General features: G+C 46.7%; 1 protein-coding gene across 5 annotated transcripts in view; it reads left to right on the forward strand.

Moving 5' to 3' along the window:
- The window catches only part of Fnip2 (folliculin interacting protein 2), a 108,878-nt gene that overhangs the window by 37,372 nt on the left and 53,800 nt on the right, over nt 1-17,706 (forward strand). For all 5 annotated transcript variants that reach the window (XM_087899446.1, XM_087899447.1, XM_087899450.1 and 2 more), the window contains exons 2-4: nt 12,381-12,507; nt 15,743-15,880; nt 17,539-17,639. In XM_087899446.1, the coding sequence (XP_087755572.1) occupies nt 12,381-12,507; nt 15,743-15,880; nt 17,539-17,639 (366 nt within the window). The remainder of the gene's footprint in view (nt 1-12,380; nt 12,508-15,742; nt 15,881-17,538; nt 17,640-17,706) is intronic.

Genomic DNA, 17,706 nt, shown 5'->3' on the forward strand with positions numbered 1-17,706 from the left:
TGTCACTGTTTGTGTGCGTTCTTGTCTGCTTCTTACCAAGAAAGAAGAGCAGAGCGGTGGGGGAGGAGTTGGAGCTAAGCCTCCAAAGCTGAAGCTGTAGCCATGGGCCACACTGGCTTTCTGAGCCCCACTCCTGCTAAGCTGTGGGGTAGCCCCAGACTGCTTGAAAAAGACTTGGAGGTTCTTACTTGGGGAGGCCGTCCACATAAAATAACTTGGATCATGCCAATTTCTTTCTTTAAAATGTGTTTTGTGTGAGCCAGTACTTCTTCTCTGCTGCTTCCCAACCTTTTTGCTGTTTTGGTATGCTTGCTTTCAGTAGTTTTCACCTAGGCACGACTTTACACATAATAGAACACTTTGCAGCCTGTTTACCCCATGATTTTATTTCAGAATTTCATTCCTAGTGCTGGAAGGTTTCAAGGTTTGTCTTTTACAGCTTAGTCTTGTGCAGAGAGGACTTTTTATAAACGTACATGTCTTCAGAACTGTCTAGCTGGACTCAGTTGGTCCCAGTTTGGTTGGCAGTACCCGGAGGACCGTCATAGTTGGGAGCCAGTTGAACCCTTGTCTTCTCTCTATCCCCTGATCTGACGTTGATCCCATCAGTGCTGAGCTGCTGCAGTCCATTGATTGGCCCCTTGTTGGCCCTGACATCCACAGTGAACACAAACATGCTGTCTTCTGTCTTCTTGGATGTCTCAGTGGTCAGGGGAACTTGGTGGCTCCGTGGCCAAGTTTGTTTCTTCCAGGGGCAGTTTGGCCGGCCTCCAGAATACAAGTGTCTTGACCCCCTGGGAAGGTGTTTGAAATTCGTAGGGGTTCATTTCAGGTCAGACCAGTTGCCTCATCTGCTCTCTTTCCCTTCCTACAGTCTTAAAAATGTGTGTGTGGGCTGGTAAGATGGCTCAGCAGAGGAAGGTGTTTCCGAGAATCCTGTCAACCCGAGTTCCATCTGTAGCGGTCACACGGTGTAAGGGGAGCCCTGACGCCCATAGATTGTCCTGACTTCCAGATGGGCGATGGGTGGGTGGGGTATGTGTGGGTGATGCTTGAGAGCCACACAAAGTGGTGTGTGTGTGTGTGTGTGTGTGTGTGTGTGTGTGTGTTACTTACAGTAGTGCACTGGTTTCCAGAATTCATTTTCGAGCCCTGGCTAGCCCCAAGGGTGCTTATAAATTATTGACTGTAGCTTGCAGAGTTGGGACCTGGCCCCAAACTGCTCACTGGTTTCTGTTTGCTCAAATCATGCGGCTGTCAGAGTGACATCCAGCTCCGTTCTTGTTCCTATGCACTTTAAGTCAGTAGTTTCAGGTCTTATTGAGCATCTTGATAAGCTGTAGCTTTTTATGTATTTATTTTTGCCTCCTCGTGTTTTTCCAATCATACGAAAATGGATACAATGGCCACGTGGTATGCATAGGCAGCATCGGCCCAGTGACCGCCCCGCCTGTGCAGATCACAGCCCAGTGGAGAAAGGTGCATTTCGGTCACCGTGGTTTACAGGTAGAAACAGTCTTCCGTATCTTCTCTTCCATATTCCTTTGTTTCTATAATGACAAACAGTTCATGGATTTTCAGAATCCATATCAACAAAATTCTGTCTCTTAAATGGTTTGCCACTAAAGAATTCCTTCCGAAAACTCAATTGAAATCTGGTAAATTTACGGCATGCTGGGTATGTAGTAAGGTTTTTAAATAACCATTTCCAACCTCTCTTAAAATGTAGATTGTAGCAAAGCTACTGTTGGTTTTTGATTTTTTTGTATTTTCCTGAAAAATTGGATAAGGACATAGAATTGTTCCTGAGGTGTCTTGGGAATGTTTGCCAACTGTATATAAGAAACATGAGAAATTGGCCTGGCCTTGTCGCTGGAGCGAAGAGGAACCGAGATAAACAGAACCGATTGTGCTCTTCAGTTTCAGATCTGCAAGTTTGAGTTCAGAGGAAACTGTACCATACAGGATGGGAACTGGGGAACTCAGGTGGAGCCAGTGCTGAGAGTGGGCCACCCCAGCCCCCCAGACAGACCACGCCATGATCAGCAACATGGGTGGAGGCAGTCAGTATGTGAAGACCATTTTAAAAGGAAAATCCATAAACTGAAGTAGCTTATCAAGTGTCCTTTAGTAAACTGAGTCACGGGGATAAGTGGACTGTGGTACCGAGGATAGTTGGTAGGGGATGCAAGAAGAGTCACAGATTTAAAGACAGGTACTAAGGTGGCTAACAGCAGAATTCTGAAGACATTTGTCAAAGGCCATTACAGGAAAGTGTTCGTGTAGGCTCCAGGTGTGGGAAGTGTCTTTCACGAAGTTCTGCACATGGAAACCGTGAAAACCATTCCACTTAATAGGAAATGTGTCTGTTGTGAAAGGCTGGATGAAGTGGGTAGAGAAACAAATTAGAACACAGGCAAACAAGTGAAAACCACAGCCAGAGAGCAGACAACTGGTCGTCTTGTGTTCATGATGAGTTTTACAAGCCTGCTGGGTGTGACTCTTTCTCAAACGGGTCACAAGGTCTGGCCTGCATGCATGTTGTATTTGCAATAAGGAGTTTTCTTCGGACTGATTGGTAGGTAGTTCCCAGCGGTGGGTGACTCTGATTTGGGGATATAATCTGACACTGACTGAAGGAACGCTGCGGTAATTTCGTGGCACAAGTTTCAAGAACTCTTCATCCGAGGACACATCCATTCCTAGGCGAGAACCGGTGCGGTGCGGATACAGGGGCTTCACAGAAGCGGACAGCGGACAGAAGCTTCTGTCTGGCTCTGATTTTGATAAGCCTTGGTGACAGCTGGGTAAAACAACACTTGTTAGTCACCGTATGTAATCCACTCCGGAGTGATGTGATGGCGTCCCGCACAGAACACGGGGCTACTTCATCCCTGCAGCCTGCAGGTCCACTGGGCAGCTGTGGAAGCATCTCTGTTCAGTTTCCTGCGTTGAGCTTGGGTGCCTGCTGCGCTGCTCCCCACTTCCTGACTCCCCTGCTCTCATTCCTGTTGTGAGTCAGACTCTGGTTTAGCCTGTCCTGTTGTTACATTATTAACAGAAGCCGGGAGAGTGCTGAGCAGTGAGCAGCCAGCTCTGGTGGTGACCTCCTTTACCAAAGCCACGCGGCACCCCAGGGCCACACTGAGGAGGACGTAGGGAGTTCCTGTCAGGAGTTCCTGTCAGGAGTTCCTGTCGCACCCCGCGTCTCCACACACCCAGAGCCTGCCTCACACGGTGGTGGTTGGTGCATGTGCGTAGTGACACGTCGACACCCAAGTCGTTCGTTTAAATCTGTGTTCACTCTTCATGGTAGATATTGTTTGTTCTGACAGATGAGATTTATAGTTTCAGCACCCTAGCAGTTGGCTTGATCTGTATGCCCCATCTTCTCTTCTGAACCGCAACAATCTTTTTCAGAACGTCGTTTGGTTAGAATCATACAACAGACAACCTTTTCAGACTGATTCTTTTCCTAAGCAGCATCCATTGGAAGCTAATCCACGTCCGTCCGTGGCCCAATAGCTCATTTCTCTTTTGTTCCAAGTCTTCGGTTGGTTGTTTCCTTACCTAATGAACAGCTCGGTTGCTTCCAAGAGTTTGAAGTTTATCAGCGAAGCTGCTTAAGCGTGTGTCGGCAGAGCCTTGCACGTGCGTTTCTTCTCATGGGTGAAATAGCCGACACTCAGCTGCTTCATATGAGAGGGGTGTGTCCCAGTTGGTAAGGAGAAGCTAGGCTGGCTCCCAGAGTGCCTCTGTCTCCAGCAATGCATGAGAGCCAACATTTGGACGGTCTGTGTTCTAGATTTTGCCTACGCTAATAGATAATATAGTTGACGCCTCACTGTTGTTCCTTTTGCATTATTTTTCTGGGTTTCTCCTTTGTTTTGTTTTTGAGACAGTATTTCACCTGTTGCCCTGCCTGACCTGGAACTCTGTGTGGGCCAGGCTAAGGCTCAAGACTATCTTGAACTTGTGGGCCATCTTTTCTAGCGACCTGAATCCTTGTTGTTGTGAGGTACCTAATCAAACCTCTTGTCTGTTTTTTAATCATGCTTTCTTTTAAAAACTTTAAAGTTTTTTGTTTATTTGTCTTATTTTGTGTGTATAAATGTTCATCTGCATGTGTGCATGCGTGGTGCCTGGGAACTGGAGTTGTAGATGGTTGTGAGTCACCATGTGGGTGCTGAGGACTGAACTCAGGTTCTCTGCAAGAACAAGTTCTAACCACTGAGCAATCTCTCCAGCCTCATGCTTCGCTTCTCTCTCTCTCTCTCTCTCTCTCTCTCTCTCTCTCTCTCTCTCTCTCTCCCTCTCTCCCTCTCTCCCTCTCTCCCTCTCTCTCCCTCTCTCTCTCCCTCTCTCTCTCCCTCTCTCTCTCCCTCTCTCCCTCCCTCTCTCCCTCCCTCCCTCCTTTCTTTCTCTTTCTTTCTTTCTATCTTTCTTTCTTTTCTTTTCCTTTTCCTCCCTCCCTCCCTCCCCTTCCCCCCTCCCCTCCTCCCTCCCACCCTCCCTCCCTCCTTTCTTTCTTTCTTTCTTTTTTTTCCTCCCTCCCTCCCTTCCTCCCCTTTCCCCCTCCTCCCTCCCTCCCTTCTTTCTTTTCCTCCCTCCCTCCCTCCCCTTTCCCCCTCCCCTCCTTCCTCCCCACCCTCCCTCCCTCCTTTCCTTCTTTCTTTTCCTCCCTCCCTCCTTCCCTCCTTCCCTCCTTCCTTCCTTCCTTCCTTCCCCTCCCTTCCCCTTTCCTCCCCTCCCCTCTCCTCCCTTCCCTTCCCTTCCTTTCTTTTTTGTCAAAGTCTCTCCGTGTAGTGATAGCTGGCCTAGAACGCGCTGTGCAGACGAGACTGACTTCGAATTCACAGAGCTCTGCCTGCTTCTTCCTCCCAAGCACTGGGATGAAAGACATGAGCCACCACATCCCTCCCATGCTTGATTTCTTGTCAAGTTTTAAGACATCTTTATTTTGGATAGCAATCCTTTATTAGATGCATCTTTTGCAAATGTTTTTTTTTTCTCCAGCCTGTCTTCTCATTCTCTTGACAGTATTTGATAGAAGTTTCAACTTTAGTACGTTTGTCTTGCCAATGATTTGTTTTGCAGCCCCTGTCTATGATGTTGTATGTAAAAACTGTTATCCGTGCCCTAAAGTCATCTATATTCTCTCTTGTAGGCGTGCTTTGTTTTGTTTGCTTTTGAGGCAAGAATCTCGCTCTTCAGCCTCGTGTGGCCTGGATCTTACTATGGATAGCCCTGCTGCCCCACATGGTGACTCTCCCTCTTGTGCTGGGATCATAGGCAGGAGACACCACACCCAGCTGAACTACAGGGTCAGGCCTGTTCCACTTGGGTTTGTGATTCATTCTGAGCTATCTGTAAGCCGTGTACGCTCGATGTCCTCATAGGACCCTGAGCTCAAAAAAGGCGGGAGAGAATTGTCTTCGCTTGATCTTTTCCTAGGACCTGAGTCTCCAGCCGCGCCCACACGTACTGTAGTGTTTGCGGCTGTGTGCACAGATTACACAGGGATTTAGGCGCTTTGAGCTTGTGACCTTTGCTGCCGTTTATTGACACTGTTTCAGGGTTGGGGTTCAGAGCTACAGCCAACCTCATCAACATAAACCTTTGACTGTCGTCCTCGATAGTTACGTTCAGGAAAAATGTAGAGACCTGGAAGCTTCTGTACCCTTTGGTCCTACCTTCAGGTAGAGCAACCGTCGAATGGTTCCGCAGTCCTGTATCTTATGTCTCTAAAATCTTAAAGTCTCCGAAAAGCCTTCAGATGATCTGAACTGATAGGGAAACTGTAGGAAATGTTTGTATATTATATTCATCTCTTGGGCTGTTGTAATCCGATTTAGGAGTTTCACTGCCTCTCCCACGCTGGAGGAGGTATTATATAATATTCATCTTTCTAAAATCTTTTTTTAAAAAATCTGAATTTTGAAACATCTGGCTCCCAGGAGTTCTGTTACGGGACTGTGCGTCTGAATGGACTGTGTTTGAGCCGTGCCTCGCAGAAGCCTGGTCCATCTTTTTCCGACAGACTTGTAAGTTGTGTAAGGCACCAGGTTTTTGGAAAGCTCCGTGCTGTAGTTAGTAACTTCCACAGTTAGTTCAGAGTCCTGGGTGGGAACTGCTGAGCTGGGAGAGATGGCTCCATGCTTGTGAGCACTCACATTTGTGCAGAGGACCAGGGTTGGAACCCCAGCCCCCCCTGTATTGTGCCACTCACAGCCACCTTCTTCTGGCCTCCAAGGGCACCCATACCTACGTAGACATGCACATAAATCAAGTTTAGAAAAATGTCTGTTTACTGCAGCGAGCCTCACCATCAAAGCCTCTGTTGCGTGTCCTGAAGATCCATGCTGTAAATTTCATGTCTGAATTTAGACATTTATCTCCGAACCTCTCAGGGTGTGGCTTTGTTATTTAAGTGTATTTGGACATAAGAACTGGAGCTTGTTGATTTCAGCATCTGTCGTGGGTCATCAGGTGTCCCAGCCCGTGTGGGGAGCAAATCCTGGTGTGCACGTCCAGATCTCTGTGACATCACTGTTCCTGTGCCCTGCTGCCGCGTGATGTTTGCTCTTTCATTCTGCACCTCGTGTTTATAAGCAGATGGAAAGCTTATACATAACTTAGGTTCTTGAATGGGAAAACTACAACCGGCTTGTAAATATCTTTGGGTGAAATAACAGGATGCTTTGCCAATAAGCGTCTCCTGTGAGAATGGGGGTTTTGTGGCCCTCTGCTTCTCTTGACTGCAGGCCGGCGAGTCAGTGGAGGAAGTTTATACAATGTAGCGTGAACCAAGGCATTCTTGCACTTAGTGCTATTATAAGTAAAACATGAGAAAGGAAAGTCAACTAATTTGACAATGACTTTTCCTGTGAGCTGTTTGTTTGGGTGTATTATTAATCTAGCAAAAGTACACGATTTCCCCATCTGTTACGATCATCTACATAGTTTTTTCTCTTGAAACAAATAGTTTGCTGATGAGGTGAACTGTGATTCATCCTTATCACAGCATAGTTTTTCCCTTTCCTCTATACCTAGTCTTTGTTTTTAATCCTTCAAATTATGGTCCTCCTTGTCTCCTTTCTGGCTTTGTTTGTTTGGTTCATCTTATTGGAAGGGAGGGAAGGAGGGAGGGAGGAAGAGAGGGATTCATTATATAGCTCATAGTAGCCCTGAACTCAATGATTTCCTTCTCAACTTCCCTAGTCCTTGGGTTACTGGTGTGTGCCACCATGCCCTCCAACAAGCTTTTTGAGAGATTCCTGTTTGTATTTAGAAACTGGTTTTTAAGAGAGAGGAGGGAGTGTGTGAGGGTTGTAAAGAACGGTATTTAAGAGCAGTGGGGTTGTGTCCTTATGATACAGTAATCTTTATGGCACCAGAGGTCATAATCTACTCAACCTTGTCCCAGTACCTGGGACACTGCTTGGCACACAGTGAGCAGACAGGAATTGCCTGTTAAATGGATGAGTAGCTACGAGTTTCTCTGCTCTTATTACTGGTGTTTTTGAGACAGGGTCTCACTGTGTTGCCCAGGCTGGCTGAAACTGGTGATCCTCCTGCCTCAGTCTTCTGAGGGTTGGCATTATGAGTATATACCACCATGCCTGCTCAGTATTGCCTTATTTAACATTTTCTTGGACCATTTAAAGTTCCCTATCCTATCTGATTCCTTAAATATTGACATTGTTGGAACACAAGACTGCCTTTCAATTATTCCTGTATGTTTACTTTGACTGTATATTTTTACTTCCTTGTGTGAGACCCAGAGGAGAACCATAGATCATGGCTTCTGCCCTGGGCACACTTAGGCCACTGCTCATCTTACTATTGTAACAGTTTAAGGGAGGTATAAACCCAAGGAAGTGACCTGGTCTGGGGTGTAGGGGATAGCGGATTATGTGCGGCAAAATACATAATGACCATTCTATTCTTTGTGAGGTGTTCTTTTTTGAAACCACAGGTCCTTGATAGCGTTGCCTCTGCCCTGAGGATGTTCTCCTCTGCCTAAGAGCAGACCTCTACCTAAGATCACGTCAACCCCTCTCTTAGGAGTCAGTGCGTCATTACGTAGAAAATGAAAAACATTCACTGGCTGAGTATTTAAAGTCCATGCACGTTCTAAACCGGCTTCACGGGCGCGTTTGGCACACGAGTCCAGCAGGAGACACATTTGATGCCCCCAGGAATTGGATAGGGCACCATTTGTCTTTTGGTGTTTGGACTGTCTTCAGCAGCAGAACATTCCTGTGTGTCTGTGTCCAAATCCCATTCTTACAGGACCCCGTCGTGAGATTAGCACCCATTCTAATTCAGCATGATCGCACCTCATCTTCTTCATCTCCAAACATTTTATTTCTAAACAAGGTCTGACTCGTGGGTGCTGGAGTTAGGGCTACAGCTTATCTTTTATTTCTTCTACTTCTTTTTCTTTCTTTTTTTTTTTTAACGGTTTGGGGGAGCATGGTATTAGTCATAGTTTTGTTACAGTACATGGTGTGTGTGTGTGTGTGTGTGTGTGTGTGTGTGTGTATAATCATTCTTTTGGTGTGATTTTGTTTTTATTTTTGAGAAGGAGTCTTATTCTATAGCCCAGACTGATCTTGAATTTTCCTAGTTTGGGTTATAGCACATCTATACTTTAAAGAGATGGTGGTTTTTTTTTTTTTTTTTGTGCCTCAAATCCTTTGCATTATTGCTGTTGTTACTTTTCAGGAAAATAATTCATGTGTTGGTAACTTGCTTTGTACTTTTGTTGGTGTGGAGTTGAGAAATAAGGCGTTCTGACCAAGCACACGGCACCATACCATTTAAAGTTTTTATTGTCCCCGTCTGAACTTAGGTTTAGTGCTTGTAGGTGTGTGTACCTGTTGGAGCACACGAGAGCAGAGGGCAACTCAAGGGAGTGGGTGTTCTTGTTTCTCTCTTCCTGTAGGTGTCATCCCAGAGACCTTCTGAAGGCAATGGAGCAGGCTTGTCTCATTCCAGAACATAACATCACCATACTTGGCTATGGTTTCCTCTAGGCACATTTCAGATGGCAGATGCCAAAATGATGCTGACTGGATGTTAAACCAAAATAATATTCATATGGGAGAATGGAGTTTTTCTCCTTTTATGAAATACTTTGAAGATATTTGAGTTAAAAAAAAAGTTGGATAATCTGATACACACACACACACACACACACACACACACCCCTTCTCTTCCTCTATTCTCTGCTTCTATCTTATCTCCTATTTTTCTTTTTTAAGACACGGTCTCGCTCTCCAGTCCAAACAGACCTAGAATAGAGTCTAGGCTGGCCTCAAATTTGCAGTCCTAATACCACTGCATCAAGCAGCTGCCCCTTTTTAAATTTATTTTTATTTATTTATTTATTTATTTGAGACAGGGTTTCTTTGTGTGTAGCCCTAGAACTCTCTCTGTAGACCAGGCTGGCCTCAAACTCGGAGATCTGCCTGCCTCTGCCTCCCGAGTGTTGGGATTAAAGGCATGTGTCATCCACTGCCCAACTATCTCCTGTCTTTTAAGTGAGAAAGAACGTGAATCTAATAAAATGTTATGCTGATTATTTGAATTTGAATTCCAGAGATATTATCTTTTCTCCTAGCTGAAATTCTAAGGGGTCGCCCTCAAGGATTGCTGTGTAAGCTCTGCCGCTTTGGCAGATGTAATTCTCTGAGCAGTAGGGGTTGTACAGATACTATCAAGGAACTAGGTCCTTGTCTTTCTCCCTTCCTTCTCTGTTTGTTTGTTTTGAGAGAGGGTCTCACTTTTTGTCGCCTTGGCTAGCCCAGAACATCCTCGTCAGTTAGGCTGACCTAGAACTCCCAGAGGTCTGTCGTCTTCATCCTCCTAAGTGCTGGGATTAAAGATATGTGCTCCATACCTAGTAGTGATTAAATCTTTGTTGCTTTTTCCTACTTTTAATAACCTCACCCTGTGTATTGTCTGTTTTATGGTTTGGAATGGAGCTCAGGGCTTTCACAAATGCCAAGCAAGCACCTTCTTACTGAGTTGTAGCCCCAGCCCTTGGGCCTTACACACATTTCAGAGGGGTTGTTGTTGTTTATGGTTTTCTTTGTCTTTTTGTTTTGTTTTTGTTAGACAAGTTCTCCGTATTGTGTACTTCTTGCTGTCCTGGAGCTCACTATGTAGACCAGGATGGCCTCAATCTCTCAGAGATCCACCTGCCTCTGTTAGGATCATCACACCTAGCCAGAGAGTTTTAATAGCCTTGTATAGATTTTAAATTTGGCAGTTTGGGTCGTAGTCATCAGACCTCATTTTGACAGAACTCTCCAAAAATAGCATATACAGAGGGCCAGCTGGTCTTCAGAGCCAGCGGGAATCGGTCTCATGCCTTTGCTCTTGTGCTTTCGTCCACAATGACTTCACCTAACAGCCCCTTGCCACACGATAGCTGGGCTGTGAGCTGTGGCTCCCATCTGCCAGCTTGGAGTCATGTGGCATGCATGTGTCATCGGTCAGACCTTAGACACGGGCTTCCCCTGGACTGAGGGCAGAGGAAAAATGGTTTCCAAAGTAAATTTGTCGCAGTGTTCCGCGTCAGGGGGCAAGGGTGCCAAGCACAGCTTAGAAAACATGTTGGTGAAGGAAGGGATGCCCAGAAGTTTCTCTGTTTTGCAGCTGGTGTTTAGGAGAACAAATCCTCTTGCTTTCCCTCAGTAACATGGTCGGTATTGCCTGAAACAGGGAAGGACCAAAGGCAACCCAGCTTCTCACAGAAACCAGCCCTCTCACTCCCGGGAGTGAGCTTAGCATGTTGGAGTTCGTGTGTGTGTCAGGCTAGTGTGAAGCCCTTTATGTATTTTATTTAATCCACGCAACAGGTTTGTGAAGTCAGCAGTTCTACACTGATTACTCCAGTGGCAAAGTGGAAGGTGAAGACTTTTGGACTTGACTCCAGCTGTGTCTGGCCATACTTACACAGTCTACTACTTAGATATTTTCCATCTGTCCCTCCTTTATCCCCTGCCCATTTGTCACCCACCCGGTCATTGTCTTCCCCATGCCCTCTAGCGGAGTCTGCCGGAGCAGTTGGCACCCCTTCTGCCTCAGGCACATCTAGATTCTACCTTAATCCTCTAGATTCAAGCCGGATGCATTGCTGCTGCTGGTCCTCACACCTTGCAGCAGGCGATGTTGGCGTCTTGGCTCCCTGTGCGTCCACTCCCACCTCCGGGTTTTCTTAGGGCAGCAGCTATCTGATCTCTTATCAATGTCAGTTTTCCTGGACTGCTCTTTGTGTTCGGAGCCCGTCCTGTCTGGGCCTGCTTCAGCTCTCCCACCCCCTCCACACCCACGGGGCTGGGGAGTAGCTCTCTGGTTTTCCTCTCTCCCTTTCCTGTGCTACATTTCTGTGTGTTCTGCGGTATTCATGTGAGCTGTTCATTCTTCAGGTCTGCATTTAAATGTCGCTTTAAATCCTCAGTGACTTCTCTGTCCCCCTCACTCCTTAAATCTCACCTTTTTGAGACACGGTCTTGCTAGGTTGTAACCAGGCTGGTGTCTCCTGAGTGCCGAGCTTGTAGAAGCGAGCCTGAGACGGACGCCAGGCTCGGAGACTCTCGTACCCTCTAGTTTTCTTCCTTGAACTTCAGTTTGTAGTTGTATATTTCTGTGTAACTATTAGGTTATTGATATCCCTCAGTAAGCCTTGAACTTCACGAGGACAGGGACCCTAGCCAGTTTGATTGATTCCTTAGCACCTACAGCGCCTCGACTACAATACAGACTAAATGCGAGTTGAATGGATTGCTCGCCGTGTGCTGGGAGCACTCTGTGAGTTGTTCCTTTCTCTAGTTTCTGCTTTCTAATAGAATTGTTGCTACTGTGTAATCCTGCATTTTTTTTTCCTTAATGCCTTTTAGAAATAAACTGTTTCCCTCGTTGCTAACCATGATGGTTAGCAAATGCATTTGGTTTCAAAGCCTCTGCATCAAGCCAGACATACAGGGAAAGTACACAAACCTTAGGCTGTGTAACTGCTAGTTCCGCCTGAGCAGTGGTGGCTGGCTTCTCATTCCTGAGTCCATAGAAGCATAAACAACTCTCTTAACTCCTTACCTGGTGCGTTCTCCAGAACCCAGGCATCCCACAGCCCTCTCTGTGTGTCCTTGCAACTTCTCTCTGCCATTTGTGCCCCAACTGGCTCTGGAAGGCAGTGCTTTCTCTCCAATGATTTCTCCCTACACCAGTCCCGCCTCCCCTGAGGGCCGGTACTATTCGCACAGCCACTTTCTGGCTGGCACAAAGGCCTCTGGTTGGAAATCGTGTTTGCTCGTGATGGCACCAAGCCACTGAAGACAACCTAGCTCCTTTCTCTTTTGAATCCACAGTTGGTCATGTTCGGAGCTGGACCTGAGCGACATTCGCCTGATAGTGTACCAGGACTGTGAGAGGAGAGGCAGACAGGTCATGTTTGATTCCAGAGCCGTTCAGAAGACGGAACAGGCAGCTGCTCAGGTATGAAATGCCGGTGGGCTCTCCACCGTCTGTGTTCCGTTCGAGCTGTGTGGTACCGGGCCAGCAAGGGTTCAGAAGAACAAGCAAAGCTTGCACTCCAATGGGCGAGCGTGTGTCATGAGCATGGGTGAAACTTAACAAGCAATTACGGTAGGCCAACCCTGTCACCCAGAAAAGACGCATTTGCTGGTGCGTGTGATCAGTAGGACTTTGTAAGCATAGTAGGAAATACATTGCTGAGATCCATGAAGCTCTAGAGTATTTGCCAGAAGAGAAGGTCATTCTGTCCTGGTTTTCTCATAGACAAAGGTACCAAGTGTGGATTGTGCTTGTAGTCCAGCACTAGATAGGCTGAGGTAGGAAGATGGTGATTTGGGGCTAGCCTATGCTACATGGTAAGACCCGTGTTTCAAAAACCAAAATGAATCATAAATGTTTTGTAACACATGTTCAAACTGAATGAAAAGGCCTCCTCATTGGAGGGCCTCAGTGTGCGTGTGTGCACTGTCTGTATGCACGTAGACTGTCCACACGCGTGTGCACTTTCTGTACACGTGTGCACTGTCACCTTACCCTTCTGACCAAGGAAGCTTTCCTTAATTTCCCTGTTGTGTGTGTGTGTGTGGGGGGGGGGATAATGGGAGCTGGAGGTGTGGGAGGGACTTGGGATGACCACTGAAGACCGGAAGAATCTTTTTTTTTTTTTTAAATTTTTGTGATTTATTTTTCTTTCATTTTATGTGCATTGGTGTGAAAGTGTCAGATCCCCTGGAACTGGATTTTCAGACAGTTGTGAGCTGCCATGTGGGTGCTGGGAATTGAACCCGGGTCCTCTGGAAGAGCAGTCAGTGCTCTTAACCGCTGAGCCATTTCTCCAGCCCAGACCGGAAGAATCTTGACCTGTTTGATCCAGACCAGGAAAGATAAAAACATTTGGGAAGACCCTTGCCCTCCCTGATCTCTGGATATCAGCCAGGATACCTCTAATCTGTTGCCACAGCTAGACCATTCTCTTCAGTATTTGTTCAGATGCTTACAGATTCAATATAGCCACGGGTACTCCCTCTTTTCTTTAATTACTCGCTTCCCATACTGACCAGATTCTGATAGTCTGTAGATTGTGGTTCAGTAAAAGAACAGTTACAGCGTGGCCTTTGTCTCACCAGGGCCAGTGGGCCGTTCTCCAGCTTTAGTTCCTAGAAATGATTTGTGGGGCTGTGCAGAGTCAGAGGATGGCTCTGTGGCGTTGGTTTCTTCTCCCCCCTTTAGGTGGGCCCCAGGGATCATACATCGCCACGAGAGACTCGTGGGACAAGTGCTTCTCCTTGCTGAGCCTTCTCGCTGGCCCTTGTTTTCCAGCTTTTGATAAGAATCTTGGTTTGCAGGAAGGAAATGTTTGGTTGACGGCGGTGAACCGGGTGGATACCGCAGCACTTAGGAGGAATTTCTGCCAGACTGCTAATCATTATACCAGTGGCTGGGCTTGGTAGGTGGGTGGAGGAGAAAGCTGAGAAATCTCTCGGATGATTCACGTAAGCTTTAATGGCAGATTGGGACTGGAAGCTTAGGTGAGCCAGCACTTGATCCCCTTATTTACTGGACAGGAGCGGGCTCTACCCAATGCTTCAGCCAGAAGGCTGAGCTGCTGATGGTGGCAGTTAAGAGGGGAAATGATTTTCACAGGGGACTGGAGTTAGTCAGCATACCCCAGCAGAGGTAACTTGATCATCGGATAGCTTGATCATCTCCGATACTGATTTCTTAGACATATTCTTGTAATTAAAAAAGGCATCATAGGCTCAGGAACATTTTTGTAGCTTGCCAAAGACGGCAGGAGAAGCCAGTTGGTAGCCCGCCCCCTGTACCAGGTGCTGTTTCCAGCCACGCTCATTGCCCTGTGCTCCTGCAGTCTGCCCGGAGGTGGTACTTCCTGTCATAGCTGTCAGCCCTCTGAGAGGCTGTTTCTGGTTTAAGAGGTGTTAAGTGGCAGTTGGAGCTGAAGAGCATGCCGAGGGCAGGCGTGCAGGATGCTCAGGACTAACCCTGCACAACCTCAGGTTCCATCGCTGCTGCAGTACCTGCTGGAGACCAGCACATCTTGTGTTCTCTTTACGTTCCTTTTCCAGTCCAGCCGCTGCCCAACCTCATCCCCTTGATAAGCACAAAACCCCATGAGTTTGAATGGCGCATGACGGCAAGCATGTGCCTTAGACCACCAGCACGACAGTCACACTGAGATTAGATAAGCTGCATTCCTGGGTTCCCAAGCAAAGGCGGCAGAAGAAGGGAGGGAGGAGGCCAAGGAGACTCTGCAGATGTCATTTCTCAGGAAGGCTGCTCTGGAGGGAGTGTTCTCTCCTGGGGGCGGGCGAGGGTATCCTTATCCTTTGTGTCATAGACATTAGCAGGGAGCACTTGGGGTTCATTACCTCTGACCTTTAAAGACCACGTTTCCATCACACGCTCTGGGGTTCACAGTAGCTCCTGTCTCAGGGTTTGTGCTTTACCTTTCACAAGGTCATGCTGGTGGTTTCTTTCCCTGAGCTTGTAATGGAGTGCTAGAAGGAAGTATGAAAAACGCAAGCCTGGGGAACTGGAGAGATGGCTCAGGGGTTAAGAGCATTGCCCGCTCTTCCAAAGAACCTGAGTTCGATTCCCAGCAACCACATGTAATGAGGTCTGGTGTCCTCTTCTAGCCTGCGGGTATGCACGCAGACAGAATATTGTATGCATAATCAATCAGTCAATCAATAAATAAATATTAAAAGGAAAGAAAGAAACGCAAGCCCGCCCACCCAGGCTAATAGGTTTCTTTTCTCAGTAACATTTAGTTGGTAAAATTTCGTAAGTTTGTGATCATTTTTCTCATCAGTTCCATGTGTTAAGACTACATAATACTAAAATCTCTTAAAATCTGTAACAGGGAGTAGTATTTGTCTATGACTTTACAGTGTAAATTTTTAATGTAAATACTAACAGACACAGTGTACTCTTTAAATAGTTTATCAGCTATCCCCCTGTCTCGGTCAGTCTCTGTCTATCATGTCTGTGTCTGTGCCGACATTCCCCCTTCCCTGCTGTCCCAGACTCCCAGGAATGATTTTGTCATCATAAAGAAGAATTAAACAGAGCTTTTGTTTTTTAATGCCATTCAGGCACCCGAATGTTTTGACAGATTTCCACTTGATAGAGTGTAGGTAAAGCCTGACACTCTTGCCTGCCTTTCTTCATCCAGAAAGCAGAGGATGTCCCTGTTAAAATGTCAGCCAGGTGCTGTCAGGAAAGCGGGAGTGTCGGCAGCGGCGGCGGTGGCTCGTTCCACAGCTCTGGAGGATCTTTACAGCACGCTAAGGAGCAGCTTCCAAAGTACCAAGTAAGACTCGTTGTCTCTAGAACAGCCGTAAGTGTGGGCACGAGTGTCTCGAGAGGTGCTGTTGCTTTGTTGTTTTTGCTCGTTTGAGACAGGGTCTTCAGTGGTCCAGGCTGGCCCCTAACTGGCTATATGGCTGAGGATGACCTTGAATTTCTGATCCTCCTGACTTTACCTCCCAGATTCTGAGATTTTCAGGTGTGCACCACATCGAACTTGACACATCCTCCCCCCTGTAGTAACCCAGGCAGGCATGATCTCACCATGGAGGCCATGTCAAATCTTCCTGTCTCAAGTTCCCCTGTGCTCGGATTGTAGGCACATGGCACAATAACCATCTTTCTGGTTTGTTTATTGTTTTAATTTTAATGTTTTATTATTTTACGCATTGTGCATTGGTGGTTTGTTTACTTGGATGTAAGTCTGTGTGAGGGAGTCAGGTCCCCTGGAACTGGAGTTACAGTTTGTGAGCTGCCAAGTGGGTGCTGGGAATTGAGCCTAGGTTCTCTGGAAGAGCAATCAGTACTTTTAATTGCTAAGCCATCTCCCAGCCCTCTCTGTTCTTATCTTATGAACCTGTCCAGAATATAATCTCTACTGTTGCTGGTTAAATAAGGCCATGGTGATTACCAGCAGCCACAGGTGAATAAGCCTTGAATTTTAAGATTTGTGTGGTGCATTTGCCTGTATTTTACAGTGCTTGGTACTAGTTGAGAATCCCGGTTGGCACATGGTCTTTGTACCGAGAAAGGGCAAATTATGAAACGGAGAGGGTGGGTAGAATTTATTAGTAGGGAATATGAGAAATGAGCTGGGTTGTGCCTACAGCGGAATGAGTGTTCAGAAGGGCATACATCCCAAACCTACTGGAGCATCAGCTGGTGTAGGTAGAGATTGCTTGTTCATTTCCTGGCCACCCAGACTGAAATTAATCACACAGAAACTGAATTAATTACAACACTGTGTGGCTAATGACTTTTGCGTATTTCTAGCTAATTCTTACATCTTGAATTAACCCATTTCTATTAATCTGTGTGTTGCCATGAGGCTGTGACCTACTGGGTAAGGTTCTGGCGTCTGTCTCCTTCAGCAGCTACATAACTTCTCTCTGACTTCACCTGCTTTCTCACAGTATCTCTGTTAGGATTTCCCTCGTGGCTCTATTCTGCCCTGCCATAGCCCCAGAGCAGATTCTTTCTTAACCAGTGGTAATAAAACATATTCACAGCATACAGAGGGGAATCCCACATCAAACGGGTGAGCAAATGTTCAGACACCTGAGCTTATGGAGGAAATTCTCACTCAGATGACCACACGTAATTATTTAGTTGGATAATACTAACCCATGTTTCTTGTCAGGATCTACGTACCCAAAGAGATAGCCTGTTTCTTCCAGAGTTAGAGCTTATAAATGGAGAGGAGTGGTCATTGTTGTGTGAGCACGTTGTATATAGGGAAGAAATAAAATATAGCAATATTTGTGAACTTTATCAGGTAATCCCTGTGTTGACAATGGTGAGATGGGCAGCTGTAGCTTTAAGATACTGTCAGCCCGCTCAGTCATAGACCCAAAGATTAGCAGGCAGTGCTGTGTTAACCAATGGTAGTAAAACATTGCCATGTTCCGTGGTGTGCTCTGACTGGCTGATTTCCGTGCGCAGTACACGAGACCAGCGTCTGATGTCAACATGCTGGGGGAGATGATGTTCGGTTCTGTGGCCATGAGCTACAAAGGCTCCACCCTGAAGATACACTACATACGGTGAGGCTGCCCCTGTACAGGCTGCGAGACCCGGAAGGCTGATGCCGGCTTCCTAACCTACAGAACG

The sequence above is a fragment of the Myodes glareolus genome, chromosome 20 (assembly GCF_982192425.1).
Source record: "Myodes glareolus chromosome 20, mMyoGla1.1, whole genome shotgun sequence".
Taxonomy (NCBI): domain Eukaryota; kingdom Metazoa; phylum Chordata; class Mammalia; order Rodentia; family Cricetidae; genus Myodes; species Myodes glareolus.